At 40.7% G+C, this 24654-nt stretch overlaps 1 protein-coding gene across 2 annotated transcripts in view; it reads right to left on the bottom strand.

Moving 5' to 3' along the window:
* The window catches only part of MAP2K4 (mitogen-activated protein kinase kinase 4), a 120642-nt gene that overhangs the window by 55626 nt on the left and 40362 nt on the right, over nucleotides 1–24654 (bottom strand). For both annotated transcript variants that reach the window (XM_062216498.1, XM_062216499.1), the window contains one exon: nucleotides 5206–5380. In XM_062216498.1, coding sequence (XP_062072482.1) covers nucleotides 5206–5380 — 175 coding nt within the window. The remainder of the gene's footprint in view (nucleotides 1–5205; nucleotides 5381–24654) is intronic.

The raw sequence follows: 24654 nt of genomic DNA, 5'->3' as shown, positions 1-24654 counted from the left end.
TCAACAAGATGGTAGAAAGTTTCAAAAACTAGATATACAGAATGTTCACAAATATCAACAATGGTTGATTAAAATCCACCAAAAGCAACCATTTCCATAGTATCCAGGTGGACCCCTAACATTTCCTATGCTGGTGACCCAAAGGCTTCTAATATGGCTGGATAGCCTCCATTTCCTATTCCTTACATCAACCAGACAGAACTGATTTTGTCTATTTTTATCAGTTAAGCTCTACATACAGGTCTGGCAATAGAACCCACAGTCTGGAAATCCCTAACCTGGAGCAATAGCAAAATAAACACATGTGTACTGGGAGTTCTAGTTCCAACTACACAAAAGACCTGAGTTCAGAATCAAGGCTGACTGGAGGGCAGCCCTTCCATCCTTGGAATCTGGGAACTCTTGGAAGTGCTCCACATACGCTTTTCATACAGAACACCATAGCTTTTAAGCAATATTAGGGAGCATAAAATAGTATGGTTCAATCATGGATTTTATAATCACCATATATGATCTAGTCAATCAAACAAAACCATAAGATACTGGAATCCAGTCTCAAAACATAGCCATGTGATTTGGATAATCAAATATTATCCTATGGCCTTTAGAAACAAAAAAACTGCCCAAAAAAGTCACTCTATACCATCAAAAAGGAACTTTTCCAATTTAAGACTACTGCTCTCAAATACCACGCAAGTGCTTTCAGAATAAGCCACACTTATTTAACGTTTAAACACTAGAATGAAACTCCTCCAAAGATTACGGGCCACCACAGTTTGCAATGAAATCACCCAGCAATGGGACTTCTGAACAGCAGAATGGGTGGGGAGGGTGAGAAAAACCAAGGCATATATTTACTGATCCCTGACTTCCCCTACATGCCAGAACATCTGTACCAAGGTGGCCTACCCAATCAGCAGATGAAAGCTCCACACAGCTCACAGAAGGGCTAAGATGTAGGCTGCTGATACTGAGAATGAATGGGTCTGGTCCTTCCCACAAGCACTGGCAAAAGCAAGCTCTCAGTTCCAGGTCAAGGAAGGCAAAATCCAAATACCAAAGAGTGGCAGGAATATAGAATCAGGATCAAGTTACCAGGCCAGGATCAGGAACACAGATGTCAATGAAACAGTAGAACTGAAAGAGTAGAGGGTCAAAGGAACAACACAAGGTGTGCAAAACACTAGCAGAAAGAAAACACAAGATCACATCACTTAGGCCTAAGCACCTAATCTCAAATAACTGATCTATTTTTCTGATAATCCCAGATAACTCAAGCAAAACACCAAAAGGTCATCATAATGATCAACAGTAACAGCCTTAACATAATATCCCCACCTACCTACCTAATATTTGTTCTGTTCTCCATTGAGATGACACTTTTACTGCAGCACTAACCCTTCAAAAAACAATACAGACTCCATTGGCAGCCATCTTTAGGGATGGTAACTTAGTTGCCTTGTATTCTCTCATTCTCTTTCTTTCTTTCCCACTCTCCCATGTTTTTTCTCATAGTCAAGAAATCAATCTGGGGCCAGCACTGTGGCACAGAAGGTTAAGCCACTGCCTGATATGTCCACATCCCATATGAGTACTGGTCCAAGTCCTGGCTGCTTCACTTCGGATCCAGTTCTCTATTAATATACCTGGGAAAGCAAGTGACGATGGCCCAAGTGCTGGGGCCTCTGCTGTCCACATGAGAGTTCCAGGTGCCTGGCTTTGGACTGGCCCAGTCCTGGCTTATGCAGTTATTTGGGGAGTGAACCAGTGGATGAAAGATCTCTCCCCCTGCCCCACAACTCTGCCTTTCAAATAAATAGATAAATCTTAGAAACAAACAAGTCAATATGTACATGAGTTTATTCAAAAACAACAGGGACATTGCTCCTGTAGGCCTTCAGGATTGACACAGCAGGCTGGATCAGGGAGATGACAACCATTAAGATTGGAGTCATTCTTTCCTCTATGAGCAATCTGCTTGTAATTCCACTCAACTTGAGCCCATGGGTCTGAATTGAGACATTTCATCTGTTCTTTCTAACATCCACCTCTTTCCCACTAGAATTTGCTTTGATATCCTGATTTTGACCACCTATGGCCCAAACATTCCTGAGTGTTTCTCCCCTATCTGAATTTCCCTAACCCTAGCTCAGCAAACTAATCCTGATTGCTTCTTCAAATATTTTGGTCTCAACACTGGACTTTACCAAACTACAATTAACCCTGCCAGAGGGCTGTGCAGAGACACCTACTTTACTCTTATAGATAGTACTCATCAAGGTCTAACTTTTGTTATTCAGTGGTTACTTCTCTGTCATGTAAGATGGGGCACTCAACGAACGCATTTGCAGAGGATGCTGATCACAGTCAAAAGTAAATCCCTGGCCAAAGCTGAAGGCTGTCCTCTCCAAACTTTAGGACATCCCCAGTGAGGCAAGGGTTTTGCCCCGGGCAACCCTAAGACTCATTCCAGCACAGGTAGACAACGCAGTAGTGTTACTTCCATTTACAGAAGAGCAAACCCTCTTTCCCCAGGTAGGGGCTATTAAATTTGAAGGGCTAAAAATGTCCAGATCTTAAGTCCTAACCCAGAACCTCTCTAGCAGCATGGAAAACTTTCCTTAGGCCAAAGATCAAGAAATTGTTAACTACAGAACTATTTCAAGCGTGCTTCTCATTTTACCAAAGGCAATGGAAAGCTCTCAGCCAAGGAAATCATTGTCTCACACTTTCTCTACAGGTCAAATGTCAAATCTAATTCCTCCCTAATCACACATTACTTCTCTATGTTTATGATTGTCAATCTGATCTGCGTGTCTAGGTGATTAGGCAGCAAACTCTCTCAGGTGTGATGGATAAATCAACAGTACATTTTAAAATCCACAGAAAATGGCATACATCAGTCCTCAATTGATATCAAGTTTTAATGTATAGCAATGCAAAAATACTTATTCCAGTATTAATCAAGCCATGGAAGCCAATGGTTAATCTCATCTACATCTTTACTGCTGTGTCATATTGCCACCCTTCTTCATCCCAAATCGTTACACTTGTTCAGGAACTCAAGGGAGTAAATAGAGGTAGATAGTACCATAGAATAGATAAATGGTAGTCAGACTATAGTCCCACAACTGCCTTGAAAGCACTTCTTACGAGAGTGTGATTTTTAACAACATTCAGCCAGGGCCCTCATAGAAGCCACTGGTAGGATCAGATTACAAACAGAGACCAAATTTTTCCTATTTTCACTCTTAAGTTCATTCAAACTTTGAGTAAAACTCATACAACTCCAAACGTTATGAAATTAACCACTGAGACAAAGTTTTTTTAAATGTCAAAATCAAGCTCCTTCTTTACCCTGAAAGTGTTATTTAACCATAAATAAGCCTATCCATATTACTAAAACATTTTATAATGTTGGTCAACATAGTTTGAAGCTCACAAGGCACAAACTGAAAATAAAAAATCATATTTAAAAGTACTTTCCTAGAATCTGAGAGAAAAGGTTACAACTTCAGGTATGTAGGAAGACTTGCCCCTAAGGTCCAGTCAGCTGACACTGGATGTCATACTGAGAGAACACACAAGACCAGTTGCAAGACTCATCCAGGGAAGTCTGGAAAAAAGGACTCTTTCCACTTTCACTGTAGCAGCACAAACTAGGAACACAGAAATCATTGCACATTCTGAGAAAAACATCATTTTATTTCATCAGATAATCTACAGAAGTCTCTGCCTACACATCTTTAGATGTATTTATACAAAATACCTTCCTATGAATGGCTATTTTCTCACATCATAAGAAAATGGCCCAAAAAAGGGTAAAGAACCCACAAAGAGAATCTTAAAAATTTTCCCCACCTCTAATTTAACATTACTTTTATCTAATCCAGCAAAGAGAAATGTTCAAAATAAAGGTAACTAAAATAGTTACAAGATCTTGCTCACAACAGACCTACAGAAATCATTTTCTATTAATATGATACAAATGATTCCCAAATGTCAAATAAAAAAACCGAGGCCCCTTCTCTCTTCAGGCCTTGACAAACTCTCAAACAGGAGATTAACAGGAATATGATTAGCTGCCACAGGTGGCTGGAACATCTGGCCCGCGGGCCACATAAGGCCAGCAAAATCATTTAGTATGGTCCTGCCAAGGCCACTACAGGCAGAATTCAAAATTCAATAAATCTATAGCAGGCTAATTTCTAAGTTAATGATTGTGTATGGTCCACAAATGATGCTATAAATGGCCCTTGGCAGAAAAAAGGTTCCCCACCCCTGGCTTAGACTGTCTGCAAACTCACTTTCAACTCTGGCAAACTGAGACATTTTTGTTTGCATAGAAATTTTAAGTTCAGTGGTATGCGGCATGACCATATCTAAATTTTTCCCTTTTATTTTTAAATTGCCTTCCCCCATTGTTGATTTTCCTGAAATATCTTACGTAGGGCAAATATTTGTTAAACATTTAGACAAAAAATGTATAAATTACAATTACTCAGACCCATTAGGAGTTGGAAGGAAATCACCAGTTCATTACAGGAACCAACATAAGCCTGCAGGTACAGTCTACTGGTCAAATCTCCATTTCTATTTTTTTTTTAAATGAACTAACATTTAGTAGCATTACACTCACAGTAAGGACAAAATGTGACAGCATTATCACAAGGTATGCATTTCAGTACAACTTTAAAGCCAGGGAACAGGGCAGTACTGCGTAGAGATGAAATAAACAAACAGGAGCCGAGCCGGTCAGGACCGAGTAAGGTTGAGGTTAGTGGCAACAGCATGTGCGTGGTTTCCAGGAAACCTTCAGTAAGACTGCTGTTAGCCCTAGCCCCGCACCTTGCCCAACCCAGTGTGCTGCCTCTTCTTCCAGCTCCCGCCTGGCTCAGGGCAGCACTGCCCTGCTCCCAGGGGTGCAGCCGCCCAGCCTGAACTCACCTTGGTAGTGGAAGGGCCTGAAGTTTAAAACATGTTAATGCATCATGCCAGAAGTGCAGTGAACATGCACACTTCGTACACTGTTTCCAGAGAGAAAACGTGCCACCAAAGACAATCTCTCCACAAAACACCCTTAGAAAACCAATTCTTTAAACCCATATTTACCACAAAAGTACAAACAAACATCAGTAGTATTACTGCACCACAAAATTTCACCTAATAGATTAAAGTACCAAAAATAATCATGGCATCACCTACTTTAACTGCCATTATTTGCCCACTTGGTTTGTGGACCATTTTGTTGACAGAACCATAAGCTCCTCGTCCAATTTCTCCAAGGTCTTTCAAGTCCTCAGCAGTGAAATCCCAGTGTTGTTCAGGGGAGATCTTCAGTTTTCCTGATGACTCAATGCTGTGTGTTCTCAGTCTCTCTCTGTTAAAATATTGGGAAGCAATTTTTCCACATTTTAAATAGGTTTTAACTTCTTTCTTTCAGTTAGCACTGAATTAATGTGTGGGAAAATTTTGTTTTCTCTTAAGTTATTAAATTAATCTGACCCTTCAGATTTTTGGATATTTTCTTTGTGTCATTTTGTTTTACGCACTGAATTTAAAAAGGTCTAAATTTAATTAGTCAATAGCTTCAACAGGATTCATAAAACCAAATTCCACTTATTTGTGAAAACTAATTCTGCAGACCAGTTTCTATATCCATATAAGATCTTTTCTAAACTTGGGAAATCTGCATTTTCAAGTGAAAATCCCAGGAGCTACAAACCCCAACTCTAGAAAGTTCTTATCCTATCTTAGCAGCATTAACTATTCCAGGGCCTCAATCTTTAGCTAGAATATTCCCAAACTCTACTGCACCACAGAATCACCTGGGGAGAGCTCTGAAATCCCAATGTCCAGGTACCATCCCATTGCAATCAAGGCAAAGTATCTGGGGCTCAGAGTGAGAAAATAGTATTTTCAAAGATCTACAGGTAATCCCAGCAATGTCTGGACTTACTACTACATCCTGGGGCCGGCACTGTGTCATAACAGGTAAGGCCACAGCCTGCAGTGCCCACATCCCATATGGGCATCAGTTCGAATCCCGGCTGCCCCACTTCCAATCCAGCTCTCTGCTAAGGCCTGGGAAAGCAGTAGAAGATGGCCCAAGTCCTTGGGCCCCTGTACTAGTGTGGGAGACCTGGAGGAAGCTCCTGTCTGCTGCCTTCGGATCCAGGCAAGTCTGACTGTTGCAGCCATCTAGGGAGTGAACCAGCCAGTGGAAGACCTCTCTCTCTCTCTCTCTCTCTCTTTCTCTCTGCCTCTCCTTCTCTCTCTGTGTAACTCTTTCAAGTACATAAATCTTTAAAAATAAAATAAAATAAAAAAGTACTACATCTTGTCCCTCTTAAAACCAAGGCGAAGTGAGGGAACAATTAAATGACTTGGCAGCTGACTGTAAGAGGAAAACTCCCAATTGAACCTCTCGGGCCTTGTTCAACAGGAAACATGATGAACAATAGGCAAGAGGTCACTAACTACAAATTTCTAGTAAATAAAACAGTCACCTCCAAAATTCTAATCTGGAGCTCAAAGTATTAACTTCTAGTCATGCTTTCTTTAAAAAAAAAAAAAAAAAAAAAGTAAATCCAATGAAAAGCCTAAAATCTTTTTCTGTCCCCTCCCTACCCTTACTCAATAACTCCTCCAACTACACCAACATAGAAAGTACAACATACATAAAGAAAGGGTCCACTGGACATCAATTATATCTTTCAACTGCATTTTTTAATTTCACACAATGTCAGAATCTCTTTAAAACTCCAATCCTGTGATCCAAATAAAGCCCATTTCTGTGCTTGGGTATCCATTCTTCTTCTTTTAAAATTTAAGAATATTTTCTCCAATGAAAATTATTGTTTTCTGTAGCAGCTCCTAAGGTTCTCAAAATATTTGGAATTTTTAAAACTCTTTCCCAGAATAATCATCTATACTAATAATAATAACCAACTAAGATTCAAGGTTGTAGTTCAAATAATATATCTTATCTAAATAACAACTTGGAAAGCTAATATTCTAAATAACAGATTCTCAAATCACATTAATAAGTCATAACACCATCTTCCAACCATTAAAGTGCTTTTCATTCAAAACACATTTACTTTTACCCATATTATTTGATACTGTGGCATCCAGAATCACATGTAGGCCAAAAATCAGAGGCCTAAGTGACCACTGAGGTGAACATCAGTTCTAGACAAGAAGAGAAAAATCTTGTCAATAACTTTTTATTAAGTGAACAGATAAAGCCAGGAAATACTCTAACATAAAGAAGTTCCATGTATAATGATTATGGTTCTATGATCATCGGCAAGTAAATACCATCTCCAGTATTGAAATATTCAGCTCAAGCCTGTCACTGAGGGTAGCTTAAGAAAATTAATTTAAATCACTTGTAAACTAGAATGGTTTAAAAGTATTCACCAATGGAAGGGCTGCAGCAGACAGATTCTAAATAGCCCCAACAATCCCCACCTCCCTGATGTTCATGTTTTTATCTGCTAGTATTTGATTCTTCATCATGCACATGAATCACTCTTTAAACATTTCAGAATATACCCAAATATGCTAAGTGGTATTTCCAGGGAATGCAAGGATAGATTCTCTACAGTAGTGACTAGCTTACAAATGTGCCCATGTGATAAGAGGAAAACGTCACAGATATTCTCTCCTGCCTAGGCAAATAGTTTATAAACGCTCACAATGATAAAAATGTTCTACACTAAGAGTTGTCTCAGGCTCACTGTCTATATACTGGTGTGTATATTCTATATAATCACTCCTCCACTCATTTGGTATTTCTTTGGAATAGATTTGCCTCTACTTCAGTGCCATAATCTAGTTATGAAGCTCATCCCCCAAAACTCTGATTTTTATTTTGTTGTCAACTATTTTTCATTAAAATTTGTGATTTGTTTTGTTTTATGTATGGAGAGTGTCAGTTGAGAAGAAGATACAAAGGTAAGAAACAGACATGAAGCATCAGACACCGGTCTTCTTCAGTCTCCTATTAATAATTTAATACTTATTTTTCCTATAAACATCCTAGTACTACTTCTACTCTACTGTGTATTTTTTGCATCATGGAGGCTGCCGTCTACAATTTCAACTATGCCCATATTTCCCTATACTTGAAGAATGAGTTTACTATCTTCTTCAGCAGGTTAACAAGTCTCCTGTGAAGTATAGTCCTCATATGCCGCCAAAGAAAACCTGCCAGGACCTGGAAAATGACCATGCTGACACAGAATGTGATTTAAGAAGCCAAAGCAGTTTTTCAAAACCATCTGAGGATGGCTTCAATTGTCATCCCTGCCCTGAAAAAAAGATGTGTCCGCAGAACCTCAGAATGTGACCTTACCTTTACAGATGCAATTAAAGATCTCAACAAGAAATCATCCTGGATTAGCATGGGCTCTACATACATTGACAGCTCTCCTTATAAGAGACAGAAAGGAAGAAAAAACACAGAGAGATACAGGGAAGACAGGCAAACAAAGGCAGAGACAGAGAGTATTAGACCTAGGCTGCCACAAACAGGCCAAGGAATGCAGGAACTAACAGAAGCACGCACAGGCAAAGAAGGATCCTCCTCTAGAAGCTTCTAGGGAAGCACGGCACTGTCAACATCTTGAGTTTAGATTTCTGGCCTGCAGCATTGTGGGGAAATAAATGTCTACGGTTTTAAACCACCAAATCTGGTAATTTCTTACAGTAGCCCGAGGAATCCAACACAACATCTAAATCACGAATCACAAATTTTTCTGTAAAGGAGAGAGTAAACATTTTAGGCTTTGCAGGTAATTCTGTTTCTATGATGTAACCAGATAGGTGTATCTGTGTTGCAATAAAACTTTACTTATAAGAGCAAGCAAACAGACCAAATCTGACTCATGAGCTACAGTTTGCTGACTACTTGATATAAAGGATATCTAAATATATAGCCATCTAAATCACTTAAATTATCTAAATAATATCAATTTATTTTCTATATCCTTTTTCTCTTCCAAATTTACAACTATGCTCTATAAGTATTCCAATTACCTAATGAAATCCCAAACAACATCAAAGTCTAGATTTTTATTTCCAGAATTTAATCTCAACACATTTCAGACTTTTTCTTAAAAATCCCCCACAAACCAATAAGAGTAGGATTAAGGGTGTAATAAACTTGCCCAAATTCTCTCATGGATCAGATAAGTATGCCAAGAAAGTAGCAAACCTCTTTAGTTAACACCCTGAGTGTATCTCATATCCACATATCTTTCAGCAAGTAACAGCTAACTGCCTTAACAGATTTCTTCTTCCTGGACATGAGAATCTGATTTCTCAAATTTGCCAATTCCTCTTTGATAAATAAATATATTGTTATCCCTAGAAGCACCATCCATAAGAATCTTCTATTGCCAAATTTGCTTGAAGTGTTTTCTCCCCTTATTTCATTATCACTTTCCTCGACCTCAATTATCTTGATTCCCTCCCAATGTTTTCAAACATACCTTCCTTCCCAAATCATTTCTTCCTTCTTTTCCCCTGAGTACACTTTCTTTTACCAAGCCAGTATATACTAAAATGCCTCAAACTGTTTTACTCTCTCCTTAGCACATATAAATACATACAACCATTAATCATTCTAGACAAGAACATAAACATAACACATACCCCGCACACCACTGCAACTGTTCTGTGTCCGTACTGCTGGGGTCTCTAGATGAATACTGCCTTATGCTGCTTTCTGCAATGCAGCTCTGTTAATTCCGGAAATTTCCACAGTAAACTCGGTCTGTCAGTTACCATGGGAACTGCCTGCTTCCTGGCACTACTAACAAAATGAGTATTTTTGCTTAGATTGAAGATGAAGCAAAAAGAAAAACTTAAAAAAAAAATGTCCAAAAGAACTGCTCAAATATTAAAAATGAAAATGTTTATAAATTCTGATATTCACACTGGGTGAGTAGAAGGTACTACACAAATAGGATACATCTGTAGTATTTTGAAGCAGAACTGGCTTATGAAGCAGAAAGAAATGTTTCACCTCCCGGGAAAAGAGCAATTTTAAAGATACCCAGAAAGACGACATTCAAGACTGCATCTTGCTGCTATCAACTGCAAGTGCCCTGGGTTGGTTGTACTCAAAGCTTACCATTAGGAAAGCTGTCCTAGGCCATTCTCCCTATTGAAAAGGTTGGAGAAACTGCCCTAAATCAACAGGTTACATGCTTTCTTAAGATCCTAATTCTGGGCCTCAATCTCCAAAGGTGGCAAAAGCCCATTCCTGGGGCTGGCACTGTGGCGTAGCAGGTCAAGCCACTGCCTGCACCACCAGCATCCCATGTGGGCACTGGTTCATGTCCTAACTGCTCCACTTCTGATCCAGCTCCCTGCTTATGGCCTGGGAAAGCAGTAGAAGATGGCCCAAGTGCTTATACATATACATACATACATACACACACACACACACACATATAAATATTTCATACCTCTAATAGGGTATTTCACAGCTATCTCAGACTTAACAAATCTAACATTAAACTCTTGGCTCCTTTATCCACAGAAGTTCCATACTCAGTAGCCCTCATCTCGGAAATGGTAATTGAATCCATGCACTCAAGCCATATTTCTAGCAATTACTACTAATACCTTGTCCCTCTTCATCTCTCGCATTAGAATTATAACCAGTATTTGTTAATTCTACATCCAAAAGTCTCTTTCGAGTCTGCTCATTTCTCTCTACCTCTACCTCTACAATAATCTAATAACATGGTTACCTATTATGTTTCAACTATACTACTTTAAGCTTAATAGTCTCCCAAATTCTTGCCTCCTTCCAAAACATACTCAGCAGAGCTGCTAGCATTACTTTAGAATGTGTATGAGGGATAGTGCCACTCACCTGCTTATAACCCTTCTATTGCTCCCTGCTGTACTTTTGATTTTTTCCAACCCTTTACCTTTAAATCACTACATTATGTGGCCCATCTCATTCAGATCTGACTACCTTTCTTCCACCCTTGTTCTAAATCCTCTTGTCTTTCCCCATTCACTAATTCTCCATTCAAACACATTCTTTCCATTCCATGAAAAATTCAATCTTGGGCAGGCATTTGGCTTAGAAGTTAAGACACCAGTTGGGCCACCCACATCCCAGGTCAGAATTCCTAGGTTTGAACCACAGCTCCACTAGTCTCTAGCTTCCTGCTAATAATATGCACCTCAGGACACATCAAGTGATGGCTTGAGTAGTTGGGTCTCTACTACCCACATGGAAAACCCAGAATGAGGTTTCTAGATCCTGGTTTTGGCCTGGCCTAGCCCCAGCTAGTAGACAGGTGCTCTGTCTATCTCTCTCAGATTCTCCAGTTAATTAATTAAAGGTTTTTAAAAAAGAAAAACTAGGGGCCAGCGCCATGGCTCACTTGGTTAATCCTCCGCCTGCGGTGCCAGCATCCCACTGTGGGTGTCAGGTTCTAGTCCCGGCTGCTCCTCTTCCAGGCCAGCTCTCTGCTGTGGCCCGGGAAGGCAGTGGAGGATGGCCCAAGTGCTTGGGCCCTGCACCCACATGGGAGACCAGGAGAAGCATCTGGCTCCTGGCTTCGGATCAGCACAGCACCCGCCGTGGCGGCCATTTGGGGAGTGAACCAACAGAAGAAAGACCTTTCTTTCTGTCTCTCTCTCTCTCACTGTCTATAACTCTACCTGTCAAATAAAAAAACAAACAAAAAAAGCAGAAAAAAAAAAAAAGAGAGAGAGAATAGAAAAGCTGACTCCTTCCTACTATGGCAATCTAATTTATATACTATTTCCCCCACTGGAACAAATTTATCTGTTCCTTCCCAAAACTCACTCCAGGTTTAGGAAAATTCAATGGTGATCTCTTCACCATTCCCATTCTAAATTAGGCTCCCTCTTTTATACTCTTATAGGTCTATTTCTTTTCCTTCAATAGTACGTACATTATTTATAGTTATATTTTTTCTTAATGTGCATGTCTACCTCTAAACATAAGGCTTCATGAAGTAACAACTCCAAGTTTAGGAAAATTCAATGGTGATCTCTTCACCATTCCCATTCTAAATTAGGCTCCCTCTTTTATACTCTTAGGTCTATTTCTTTTCCTTCAATAGTATGCACATTATTTATAATTACATTTTTTTCTTAATGTGCATGTCTAGCTCTAAACACAAGGCTTCATGAAGTAGCAATCACTTCTCCTTTTTTTCCAAGATGAAATAACTACACCCATTCCATAGTAACCAGGAGATAGAAGGCGTTCAACAAACACTTGCCAAATGCATGAGAGAACACGTACTAGGTTGCTTTGGTTTCTAAAATCCATCAGTTGCTACCAAAGCTCTGAAGTTCTCCTTGGATTCTATGAGACGCCCTAAAATCTATTTTTGAAACTCTCCCTTTCTTGGATCCATTCAAATTCCAAGATAAGAAGGAATATAATTCTTATCAGACCTGACTTCAGTAGCTCCCCAGGAAGGTGAAACTAACCATATCTGTGAACATGCGATTAATTCTCTTTGTACCCATGGTCCTTAACCAGGGGCAATTCGGCAGCCCCTATCTGGATACATTCTGGTTACTCCAACTGGGGAAGGTAAGTGCTATTGGCATCCAGTAGGTAGAATACAGTAATGCTGCTACATTCTACAACATATACATCCTACAACATACAGGATAGCTCCCTACAACAAAGAATTTCCCAGTTGAAAATGTCAACAGTGTCAAGGTAGAGAAGACACAACCACTTCCACGTCTCCTGAGACAAGAAAAAGGCTGAAGATTATCAGTCTAAGGGGCCAGCACCATGGCACAGTGGGTTAAGCCTGCGATGCTGGCATCTCATATGGGCACCAGTTCATTTCCTGGCTGTTCTGCTTCTGATCCAGCTCTCCGCTAATGTGCTTGAGAAAACAGCAGAAGATGGCCCTACGGCCGGCGCCGCAGCTCACTAGGCTAATCCTCCGCCTTGCGGCGCCGGTACACCAGGTTCTAGTCCCAGTCGGGGCACCGGATTCTGTCCTGGTTGCCCCTCTTCCAGGCCAGCTCTCTGCTATGGCCCGGGAGTGCAGTGGAGGATGGCCCAACTGCTTGGGCCCTGCACCCCATGGGAGACCAGGAGAAGCACCTGGCTCCTGACTTCAGATCAGCGAGATGCGCCGGCCATAGCGCACTGGCCGCGGCGGCCATTAGAGGGTGAACCAACGGCAAAGGAAGACCTGTCTCTCTGTCTCTCTCTCTCTCTCACTGTCCACTCTGCCTGTCAAAAATAAATTTAAAAAAATTTAAAAAAAAAGAAGATGGCCCAAGTACTTGGGCCCTTGTCACCTATGTGAGAAACCTGGATGGAGTTCCATCCAGCCAGGCTGTTATGGCCATTTGGGAGTTGAACCAGCATATAAAAGATAGGTAGGTAGGTCGGTCGGTCGGTCTCTGTCTTCTAAATAAATTAAATCTTTTTTAAAAATTATGAATATGAAGAATTAAAAATTTTTAATTAGAAAAAGTATTTCAGGAGAAAGCATTTGGTCTAGGAGTGAAGATGCCACTTGGGATGCGTATATGCTAAGTGCCTGGGGTTCAAGTCCTGGCTCTGCTCCCTGCTAATGTGCACTTGGAGGCAGCAGGTAAAGACTCAATGACTTTGATACCTGCCACTCACTCTGGAGACACAGACTGATTAAGTTTCCTGGTTCCTGACTACAGCATGGTCCAGCCCTGGGTCTTCTGGGCATTTGGGGAATGAACAAGTAAATATAAGATCTCTATCTTTCCTCTCTCCCTTTCAAGTGAAAATGAACAAATAACTTTAAAAACACATTTAATCAGCACACCCCTGTTCTTTAAAATACATTTTCTTATTAAATAACAAAAACCTAGGAGCAGACATTCAGCCTAGAGATCAGGATGCCTACATCCCATAGCAGAGCACCTGCGATCAATACCCAGCTCCAGTTCCTGACTCCAGCTTCCTGCTAATGCAGATCCTGGTAGGCAGCAGTGATCATTCCAGTAACTGAGTTCCTGCCACCCTCCCAGGAGATCTGGATTGAGTTACCAACTCCACACTATGGTCTGGGCCAGGTACAGATTATTGCAGGTATTTGTAAGAGTAAACCACAGATGGGACACTCACTTGCTCTGACTCTGAAATACATAATAACTTGTAAAAAAAAATAAAAATAATCTAGATAACAATCAGTAAGGAATTAGTAAAATATGTAATATACCTATACAATATAATGAATATTATATAACTCAGAGGATACATGCTAATTTAGAAGTATCTTTGAGATGTACTAACAAATCAAGCTGCAAAAGCAGTATATAATAAAGCTTTTCATATAAATATTTTAGGTATTGATAATAATTATATATTCTGGCCAGCGTCATGGCTCAGTAGACTAATCCACTGCCTGCGGCACCGGCACCCCGGGTTCTAGTCCTGGTCGGGGCGCCGGATTCTGTACCAGTTGCCTCTCTTCCAGTCCAGCTCTCTGCTATGGCCCGGGAGTGCAGTGAAGGATGGCTCAAGTCCTTGGGCCCTGCACCTACATGGGAGACCAGGATAAGCACCTGGCTCCTGGCTTCGGATCAGCACAGTGTGCCAGCCACAGCGTGCCAGCCGTGGCGGCCATTGGAGGGTGAACCAACGGCAAAAGGAAGACCTTTCTCTCTGTCTCTCTCTCACTGTCCACTCTGTCAAAAAAAATTTTTTTTAAAAATTATATATTCTGATATCAAATAGCTTTCCTGTGTTACAAATAGGATACCTTTAGAGAGAAATAAAAAGGCATGAAGCATATTTTTCATTTTATAACTATCAATTGAATACTTGAAGCATGTATTACTCATTTTTTAAAGAGCAACATGAACTATCTGATGGTAACATTATGGGTCATTTTGGTTTTCTTTAGACGTTTCTGCATTGAAAGAAGAAAGAGAAGAGAAGAGAAGAGAAGAGAAGAGAAGAGAAGAGAAGAGAAGAGAAGAGAAGAGAAGAGAAGAGAAAAGAAAGAAATAATAGTAAATTTTCTTTTTCTTTTTCTTTTTTTTATTTTTGACAGGCAGAGTGGATAGTGAGAGAAAGAGACAGAAATGTCTTCCTTTGCCGTTGGTTCACCTTCCAATGGCCGCCGCGGCCGGCACACTACGCTGATCTGAAGTCAGGAGCCAGGTACTTATCCTGGTCTCCCATGGGGTGCAGGACCCAAGCACTTGGGCCATCCTCCACTGCACTCCCGGGCCATATTAGAGAACTGGCATGGAAGAGGGGCAACCAGGACAGAATCCGGCGCCCCGACCGGGACTAGAACCCGGCATACCAGCGCCGCTAGGCGGAGGATTAGCCTGTTGAGCCATGGCGCCAGCCGTAAATTTTCTTTTTAAAGCACAGAAAGATAACATATTCTCAGGTCATCTAGGGGAATCAAACTGCGTAGGGGCATGTTTACCTAATATGAGGCAATAAATGCTCTAGAATCATCCTTAAAAATTTATTGATTGATTGACTTATTTGAAAGGCAGAGTTACAGAGAGAGTGGGAGAGCCAGAGAGAAAGAGATCTTGTGTCTGCTAGTTCACTCCCCAGATGTCCACAATGTCCCAAGCTGGGCCAGGCTGAAGCCAGGAGCCAGGAGTCAAGAGCTTCGTTTGGGTCTTCCACATGGGTGGCCCAGGTACTTGGGCCATCTTCCACTGCTTTCCCAGGTGCATTAACAGGGAATGGGATAAAAAGTAGAACTGCTGACACTCAAATCAGCACTCATATGGGATGCTGGCATAGCAAGTAGAGGCTTACCCCCACTTCATGACAAAATCGGCCTAAAAATGCATCCTTAAAAGACCCTAGAAGGGCACATGTTGTCCTAGCAGTTAAGATGCCATTGAGAATGCTCATATTCCACTTTGGAATGCCCGGGTTTGAGTCCTGGCTCTGCTCCCTATTCCAGTTTCCTGCTAATGTGCACCCCGAAAGGCAGTAGGTGGGTCCCTGCCATTCACGTCGGAGACCTAGACTGAGTCCCCAGTGCCTAGTGTCAGCCTTGTTTAGCCCCTATCATTGCAGGCATTTAGGGAGTGAAACAGTGGATAAGAGGTCTTTCTCTTTAAAGATGATGATCAAATAAAAATTAATTTAAACATTGGTTTTAAATGAAAGACACCTGAAAAGTTTCTTAAATGTCATCCTAAGTTTCCTTCAAACATCATGACAAGAGAACAAGTAAGCAGAAACCAAATCTATCACAATACTGTTTTACAGAAATGAGTTGAATTCAATAAAAACACAACGTCCATATATATATATATATATATATATATATATATATATATATATATCAAGTGTCAAGATTGCTGAAAAATATAGGTGCTTTGAGAACAATGACAGAAAGCCACAAATGTTTTTCAGTGGGAATAACAATCTATCCACATAATTTTCACTATTATTTTTCAGGTTTTTTTAAAAACTGAAGTATCATCTACATAAATAAAATGCCCAACGCATAAGCATGAGGGTCAATGAGTGAGTTTTGACAAATGTATATACCATGATATCTCAACATACAACAATAGAAAACACCTGATCACCCACAGGCAGTTACTATTCCAAATTCAATCACCAGAGCTCAGTTTTGCCTATGTTGGAATTTGCATATATGTAGAATCATACAGTACATTCTTTTTTTTTGTCTACTTAGCATTTTTAGAGATTCATCAATATGGTAGCAGGCATTGGTACTTTGTCCATTTTCTTGTTGAAGAGTATTTTATGGAATAATTTACCACAATTTGTTTATCTATTCTCCTGTTGGGCATCTAGGTTCCTCCTACTTTGTGGGATATTACAGATGAAGTTTCTATGAACATACATAATGAGTCTTTTTGACTACATTTTTACCTTGAGTAAATAACAAGCAGAATTGCTCAGTCATAAAGTAGGTGTTTATTTAAGTTCATAAGAAGCTATCAAGTAGCTTCCTAAAGTTATTGTACCATTTTCCACTTCCCCAACAATATATGAGAAATCCACTTCCATCAGGTATTTGCCAAGATACTGTGCAGTCTTTCAAATTTCAGCCATTCTGGCAGGTATGCAGTGGTAACATCCTGTTTTAACTTGCATTTCTGTGATTACTGATGTTGTTAAGTACATTTTGCAAATCCATTTCCATATCTTCTTTGTGACATATTAAGTCTTAAACTTAATAAATTAAGTTTAAAATGTATAGTACAAAATTGAATTCTTGGTTTTGAGTTGTAGGTTTTTTTGTTTTTGTTTTTGTTTTTTTGTTTGTTTGTTTTTTTGACAGGCAGAGTAGACAGTGAGAGAGAGAGAGACAGAGAGAAAGGTCTTCCTTTACGGTTGGTTCACCCTCCAATAGCCGCTGCAGCTGGCGCGCTGCGGCTGGCGCACCGCGCTGATCCGAAGCCAGGAGCCAGGTGCTTATCCTGGTCTCCCATGCGGGTGCAGGGCCCAAGCACTTGGGCCATCCTCCACTGCACTCCCGGGCCATAGCAGAGAGCTGGCCTGGAAGAGGGGCAACTGGGACAGAATCTGGCACCCCGACCGGGACTAGAACCCGGGGTGCCGGCACCGCAGGCGGAGGATTAGCCTAGTGAGCCGCAGCGCCAGCAAGTTTAATGATTTTTATAATGAATAAATATTGAATGCTGTCATACTTTTACTGTGTCTACTGAAATGGTTACAGATGCTTCCTCCCTTATTTTATTCATGTAATGAATTATATTCATAATTCCCAATTGCTAGATTAAGACAAATCCCATTTGGTTATGAGATATCATCCTTCCTATATATACTTTTGAGTATTTTCAAGTGTACATTCATTAGGATAGTAGGCTAAAGTTTTCTTTCTTTTCCAATAATGTTCTTGACTGGTTTTGATGTCAGGATTATGCCAACTTCTTAAAATGACTTCTTAAAATACTCCACACTCTTTTTCTAAAAACGTTTATAATAAATTTAGCCTTATTTTTTCTTTTTATGTTTGATAAAATTTATCAAGACAAATAACCTGGGTCCCCAGTTTCCTTTTTGAGAATGTTTTTAATTATAAATTCAATTTTTTAATAGTAGGGTTTAACATTCTCCATTTCTTTTTGGGTCAGCTGGATTATTTTCTTTTATTTAGATCATTCAGTTGTTGACTTATTGGCATAATGTTCTGAATTGTTAGAGGTTCTTCATGTTCTTTCCAAGAAATAATTGTTGAAATGCTTGAGTTTCCCTAGTATTTGTCCATTTTCAGGTTTACTGATTTCTGTTCTCTTTGTTTCTTTTCCTTTGCTTATTTATGGGTTTAATTTGTTCTTTTGCTAGCTCCTGAATGTTGGTCATTAATCTTCTTTTTTAAAAGATTTATTTATTTATTTGAAAGGCAGAGTTACAGAGAGGCAGAGGCAGAGAGAGAGGTCGGTCTTCCATCCACTGGTTCATTCTCCAAGTGGCCACAGTGGACAGAGCTGAACTGATCTAAAGTCAGGAGTCAGGAGCTTCTTCCAGGTCTCCCACGTGAGTGCAGGGCCCCAAGGACTTGGGCCATCTTCTACTGCTTTCTCAGGCTACAGTAGAGAGCTAGATTGGAAGTGGAGCAGCCAAGACTCAAACTAGCACCCATATGGGATGCTGGCACTACAGGGAGTTATTAATCTTTCTAATGATTCTGTGTTTGTGCCTTGTCTAGGCATTTAAATGTTTGAGAAGAATACTATCACATTTTCTTTCCCATTCATTAAGAATCTTCAATCATTTCCTTAATTGAGTTTAATGCATGCCAATTTACATAAAAACAAAATTCTTAAATTAAGAAACAAATATCTGGACAATCAGTTATAGAAGGATAAGCGCTTAATTATTATTTTTATTTTTTAAAGACTATTTGAAAGTCAGAGTTAGAGTTAGAGAGAGAGAGAGAATATCAATCTTCTATCCACTGGTTCACTTGTTCACTCCCCAAACAGCCACAAAGGCCAGAACTGGGCCAATCCAAAGCCAGGGGCCAGGAGCTTCTTCCAGGCCTCCCACACAGGTGAAGGGGCCCAAGGACTTGGGCCATCTTCTACTGCTTTTCCAGGCCACAGCAAAGGCTAAATCGGAAGTGGAGCAGCCAAGATTCGAACCAGTGCCAATATGGGATGCCAGCACTGCAGGCGGCGGCTTTACCCACAACACCACAGCACCAGCCCCAAGAAGCTTACTTTTACAAATCCATTTAATGGCCAGCACTGTGGTATAGAAAGTAAAGCTGCTGCCTGCAGTGCTGGCATCTCATTTGAGTGCTGTTTTGAGTCCCAGCTGCTCCGCTTCCAATCCAGCTTTCTGCTGTGGCCTGGGAAAGCAGTGGAAGATGGCCCAAGTTCTTGGGTGCCTGCACCCATGTTGGAGACCCAGAAGAAGCTCCTGGTTCCTGGCTCCTGGCTTCAGATTGGCCATTGCAGCCATTTGGGGAGTAGACCAGCAGATGGAGGAGCTCGCTCGCTCTCTCTCTCTCTCTCTCTCTCTCTCTCTCTATATATATATATATATATATATATATATATTTATATCTCTATCTTTGCCTATCAGTAAATCTGCCTTTCAAATAATAAATAAGTAAAATTTTTAAAAAGCCCATTTAAAGAAGAGACTTCCAAATAAACATACATGATTCTCCCCTTGCTCTAGAAACACTAATGAAACAACAAGATACAAACTCACAATGTAAAAGAGACTAGGAAAGAGACAAAACTAGAGAAGAAATTGTTTTGGAACATCAAAAGCAAACAAAGAATCAGTACCTGAATTAGCAAGGCAGAGAAGGGTGAAACATAAAGCTACCTACAATAGGGGATACAAAAAACAATCAACTTGCACTGTGAAAACCCAAAAAGGTGCAAGAATGGGAAGTCTGAATGAGGACAGAGCAGAGGTTATATCCAGAGACATTAATAAAAATCTAAATAGGAGCAGTAATATTCTTAAATGATCACAACCAGAGGATGGATCCTCCTCTGCCTCAGCAGGTGACACAAGGCTGTTTACTTTGGAGAAAATATATGCAAGCCGTACAATGCACAGTGAAGAAATGTAAGGTGGATCAAGCAAAAAAATCTATGTGAGAGAGATATGTCTCTCCTCCTTTGCTTGGCTTAATTTCCAGAGTGGTAGTAGCCTGACATACACTCATATGCCTTCCCTCAGCAACTTAGTCTAGCCCCTAACCACCTATAGATGAAAACCAAGAGTCGAGCCCAAGAGAAAAGAAGAAAAGACCTCCAGGTATCAACATCTGGGGATTCTCTGAAGGAAAAAGATAAGGTTCTTTACATCCCACTATCCCTCCTACCAAATCACATGTGTGTGTGTGTGTGTCAGAGAACCCACAGATCAAACAAAACTAAAGCTAACAGAGGACACAGGGAAGACAAAGGCAAACTAACAGATTCTAAACCTAGAGTTCCAAGGAATAGAGAAAAATCAAAAAATAGATGAAAAGAATAATAAGCTGTCTTTTCTACAATGATAGCAGTTTCTAAACTCAGAGTCCACCAATGGCAGGGTGAATTATGAAAGGAAGGAGAAAGATGACAGAAAGAGGGGGAGGAGGTACCCTAAGTTGCTGGGAGAAAAGATAAAATACCACAGTCGACCACAAAGTTTTTAAGACAACAAGGCACATTCTAACATTCAAGAATCACAAGCTGAGCAGGCGCCCCTTCTAATGCAGAGATTTCTGTTGGGACACCACATCCCATAGCAGAGTGCCTGGGTTGCAGGTGTAGCACCACTCCCGATTCAGCTTCCTGCTAATGCTAACCCTGGAAAGCAGCAGTGATGGCTCAAATACTTGCCACCCACACTGGGGAGGTAGACTGAATTTCCAGCTCGCAGCTTCAGCCTGGCCCAGACCAGGTCACCATGGACACATGGGGAATGGATCAACAGAGAGGAGCCCTGTCTCTCAAATAAGAAATCAGGAAGGATCACAAACACATCTTATTTTAAGAATTAGTCTTCCAGCCGGCGCCGTGGCTCAACAGGCTAATCCTCCGCCTTGCGGCACCGGCACACCGGGTTCTAGTCCTGGTCGGGGCGCCAGATTCTGTCCCCGTTGCCCCTCTTCCAGGCCAGCTCTCTGCTATGGCCCGGGAGTGCAGTGGAGGATGGCCCAAGTCCTTGGGCCCTGCACCCATATGGGAGACCAGGAGAAGCACCTGGCTCCTGCCTTCGGATCAGCGCGGTGCGCCAGCCACAGTGCGCCGGCCGCGGTGGCCATTGGAGGGTGAACCAATGGCAAAGGAAGACCTTTCTCTCTGTCTCTCTCTCTCACTGTCCACTCTGCCTGTCAAAAAAATTTAAAAAATTAAAAATTAAAAAAAAAAAAAAGAATTAGTCTTCCAATTGCTGGTTCACTCCCTAAATGACAACAGCCAAAGCTGGACTGATCTGAAGCCAGGAGCCAGGAGCTTCTTTCCGGGTCTCCCACGTGGGTGCGGGGGCCCAAGGACTTGAGCCATCTTCAGGCCATAGCAGAGAGCTAGATCGGAAGTGGAACAGCCAGGACGAGAACCGGTGCCCATATGAGATGCCAGCGCTTCAGGCCAGGGCGTTAACCTGCTGCGCCACAGCACCAGCCCTCCATCTGACTTTTTACATCTCCAAACTTCTGAAAATTTGCTAGCCCAGAATTCTAAAGCCAGTAAAGTTATTAATCTGTAATGAGAACTAAATAAATACACTTTCAAGTATAAAGATGCAAAAATCTTACTAAGGAAGAACCTTCTCTTCAAGAAGACTTAGAAAATATACCCTACCCAAAAGAGGGTAAAAACTGAAATATTAAAAAGAGAAAAGAAAAAGAAACATGAAGTCCCAGAAACAAGGGATTCAAAATCAAACACTCAAAAAACAATGGCAACAGCATGGAGCAAACCTGAAGTGCAACTAATCCAGACAGAGCAAGAAAATGGGACATGTGATTATTTAAAGAGAGAGAACTGAGTGACCAGCTGAGGTATTTAATCATGTTGTAAAAAGACTCACAATGAACCATTTTCATTGAGGCAATTATTAGCATGTATAATCACATTGTGACAGAGTTGTAAATAATAAAAAAAAGAACACTGATAAATACAGGTTTCCAAAAATGAGCCTACACAATAAAAGGCAAAAGACCTCATACTATTTTGAACAAAATCAGAACTCAAAAACTCACTGCCTGATGAGAAATAGTTGAGAAACTCATGAACAGCAAAGAAATTAGGCCTATCTGCAAAGAGCAGAACTTTGCAGTACCTTGGATTAAAGAGCCAGGGCTATCTTTTGATGTCTGCTTAAGTCTCTGAAGAACAAAGATAATATAATACTGCAAGTAGACACATAACTAATTAATTTATCATTAATTTTTTTTCAAACATTACAGAATTAATATTCAATACGTAGCTATAAACATTCAGTTTGAAGAGAGGTACGTTTCTGAACCTGAAGTGGTAAGAGACCAAGAGAACAATCAGTCCTTCCACTCCTACTAACACTGCGCTCCCACCTCTGTTGAGAATCACTTTGGCTGCCTATCAGGTGCACTGTGATAGAATGTGGGGATGAGGACAAGACTGAGTATCACTGTACTTTATTTTTTTTTTAATTGACAGAGAGAGTTATAGACAGTGAGAGACAGAGAGAGAGAGACAGAGTGAAAGGTCTTCCTTCTGTTAAAAAGAAATCTAATTCTATGTCTGAAATGAGATCAGAGTTAAGTTTCACCATCGTGGGTACAGAGATGTTGACAATACTGACAAAGAAACTAAGACTCTTATATTTGCACCCACTGTTAATTTCAAGACTGTAAAGTTTAAAGGACAATTAGGTGGCCGTCACTGTGGTGTAGCAAGTAAAGCCACTGCCTGCAGTGCTGGCATCCCATATGGGCGCCAGCTCGAATCCCAGCTACTCCACTTTCGATCCAGCTCTCTGCTACAGCCTGGGAAAGCAGTGGAAGATGGCCTAAGTACTTGGGCCCCTGCACCCATGTGGGAGACCAGGAAGAAACTCCTGGCTTCAACTCGGTACAGCTACAGCTGTTGTAGAGTGAACCAGTGGATGGAAGATATCTCTCTCTCTCTTCTCTCTGTCTCTCCCTGCCCCCTCCCTCTCCCTCTCCCTCTCTATATAATTCTGACTTTCAAATAAATAAATAAATCTTTAAAAAAAGATGACAATTAGAGTCATCACGCAATTGAGAATATTACTGATTAACTGACTTTAAAAGTAATCTGTGGTGGGCATTTAGCCTGGTGGTTAAGACACACATAACACACATAACATACCATATGGGAGAGACTAAGTCACCTCTGACTCTGGGCTCCAGCTTCCTACTAATGTGGACCTGGGAGCTAGCAGTGATAGCCTGAAACCCACATGGGAGACATGGATTGAGTTCCTGGCTCTGGCTTCTGGCTTCAATCCAGTCCAACTTAGACCCATTTGGGGAAGTAAACTAGCAGACCAGCAGATAGATGGCCAGTCTCTCCCTCTCCCTCCCTCTCTCTGCCTCTCAAAAAAAAAAAAAAAGAAAAAAAGAAAAGAAACCTTACTCCTAGATGCTTTACAGCACAATTAAGTCTCTCCTGCTCTCAAAAAAGCCCCTTAAACTCAAAACATGTGGTTCCAAAAAGCTACAATCCAAAAATATATCTGTGCTCATCATTATTTTTAGTGTTAACTTTTAATCTACTGTTTCTTATTGCTTAACAATTATGATATGAAGATAAAAGGACTACTCCTTCAGAATAACAATTGTATTCAATACATTTTAAAGGATTTAATATACTGAGAGCTCTCAACCATTATTCATTATTGTAAAAACATAGAATTAAGAGTAGAATATATATTTCTGCTCACCAAATTTATATATATAGACCAGGATTTTAGAACAAGCACACCACATTTATAAGAATACCCCTGAGGGATCAAAAAGACATGCAGTGACTAATAAAACCCACATTTATTACAAATGTAAAAGTTACACATTTTTCCTTCCATCTTATTCCTTAATCTTTCATTTTAGAAGTCATGGGCAAAACGTTACCATCTGTGAAATCTAGGAAATAGCTACAAGAGTGTCTGTAATAATACTAATTCCTGTGTGTTTGAAATATTTATAATTTTAACAAATGACAATTAAAAATCATGGTTCCTTATTCAGGTTATCTCTTCACTTTCCATTGACTCAAATGAGAACAGAAGGAAGGAAGGGAGGGAATAAAAGGATGAGGTGGGCATTTGGCCTAGCAGATAAGATGTCAGTTGGGATGCATACATCTGATGTCAGAGTCCCTGAGTTCCATTCCACCTCAGGCTCCTGATTCCAGCTAATGCAGACCATGGGAGGCAGAGTGACAGCTCGTGTAATTGTTGAAACTGTTAAGCTGGTAAGTACAGAGTAATCTACTACTCTCTAGACTTAGATATGCTTGTCATTTTCTAAAATAAAATGCTTAAAGAAACATAATGGCCAGCGCCGAGGCTCAATAGGCTAATCCGCCGCCTGCGGTGCTGGCACCCCGGGTTCTAGTCCCAGTTGGGGCACCAGATTCTGTCCCGGTTGCTCCTCTTCCAGTCCAGCTCTCTGCTGTGGCCCAGGAAGG

Source organism: Lepus europaeus, chromosome 18 (assembly GCF_033115175.1).
Source record: "Lepus europaeus isolate LE1 chromosome 18, mLepTim1.pri, whole genome shotgun sequence".
Taxonomy (NCBI): Eukaryota; Metazoa; Chordata; class Mammalia; order Lagomorpha; family Leporidae; genus Lepus; species Lepus europaeus.
The sequence above is the reverse complement of the archived record's forward strand: the minus strand, read 5'-3'. Positions and strand labels throughout refer to the sequence as shown.